The sequence below is a fragment of the Trichinella spiralis genome (assembly GCF_000181795.1).
Source record: "Trichinella spiralis strain ISS 195 chromosome Unknown Scfld5850, whole genome shotgun sequence".
Taxonomy (NCBI): Eukaryota; Metazoa; Nematoda; class Enoplea; order Trichinellida; family Trichinellidae; genus Trichinella; species Trichinella spiralis.
In genome coordinates, this window is record NW_003532789.1 from 1 (window position 1) to 853 (window position 853).

Genomic DNA, 853 nt, shown 5'->3' on the forward strand with positions numbered 1-853 from the left:
TGACTGAAATTTTAGTGACAGATGCTTTTCTGGATGTTGTGCTTGCTTCGTTCGACGACGTCAAAGCAAAAATAAAAAAGAAATAAAAGCTTGATACACAAGCAAAACAGCACAGCTGTGTGTGTGAGTGGCGGTCATCTCGGGTCGAAGTAGATTTTTCGGCCCACCGGTCATCGACATTTGCGTTTCTTTTCTAGATTTTGCGTCACCTTTCTTTCCCTCTTCTCCCCCCTCCTTCCTACTCCATGCTTTTTTCTTAACCCCATCTGCCGAACGTTTCAGTTTTGCTGTCGCGGCTGTCGACTCTGCTCCTGTGTCTTATAAGCTGTGAAAAGCTAAAGAAGAGCCGACCGTTTGCGCAACAGCGCGTCCGAACGCTCTCATGCTTAACCTAAACTACTCAGTGGCCACACTTTGCAAGCTTGACCGAACACGAACAGCTTCAACGCAGCAAGGATTTGACGTTCTTTGAAGCTGACCGACCGACCGACCGTCTGCTTTGACCAGCTCTGAATTAAAAAAAATGCACAAACAAACACAATAATAACAATTATTATTAATATTATATATATATATATATATATATATATATATATATATTCATCTGCTAAAAATGGACAATTCTCAGAAGGTTGTTAGTTACATTCAGTTGTAGAGTTTAATCAAAATTGCATATCAGATGTCAATTACACCTGAACAATTTGAACAAGCAATACTTACCTTTATTTAAATTTCATCTTCTTCGGTTATGTATTGTTGGGGTTATTGGGTGTTGAACGTTGCGCAATTTTCAATCTACAAATATTATATTCAATCATGTCACCACCCCAGTGGGGGAAACACCTTATTTTAA

The 853-nt window shown here is 39.4% G+C and overlaps 1 protein-coding gene across 1 annotated transcript; it reads right to left on the reverse strand.

The window, feature by feature from the left end:
• Positions 1–60: 60 nt before the first annotated feature.
• On the reverse strand, positions 61–509 carry Tsp_14956 (conserved hypothetical protein; the record flags this gene model as incomplete). The annotated part of the gene is made up of 2 exons (XM_003366529.1): positions 61–317; positions 392–509. Coding segments are annotated over 2 exons (375 nt in total), but the record flags the coding sequence as incomplete, so codon positions are not given.
• Positions 510–853: the final 344 nt, after the last annotated feature.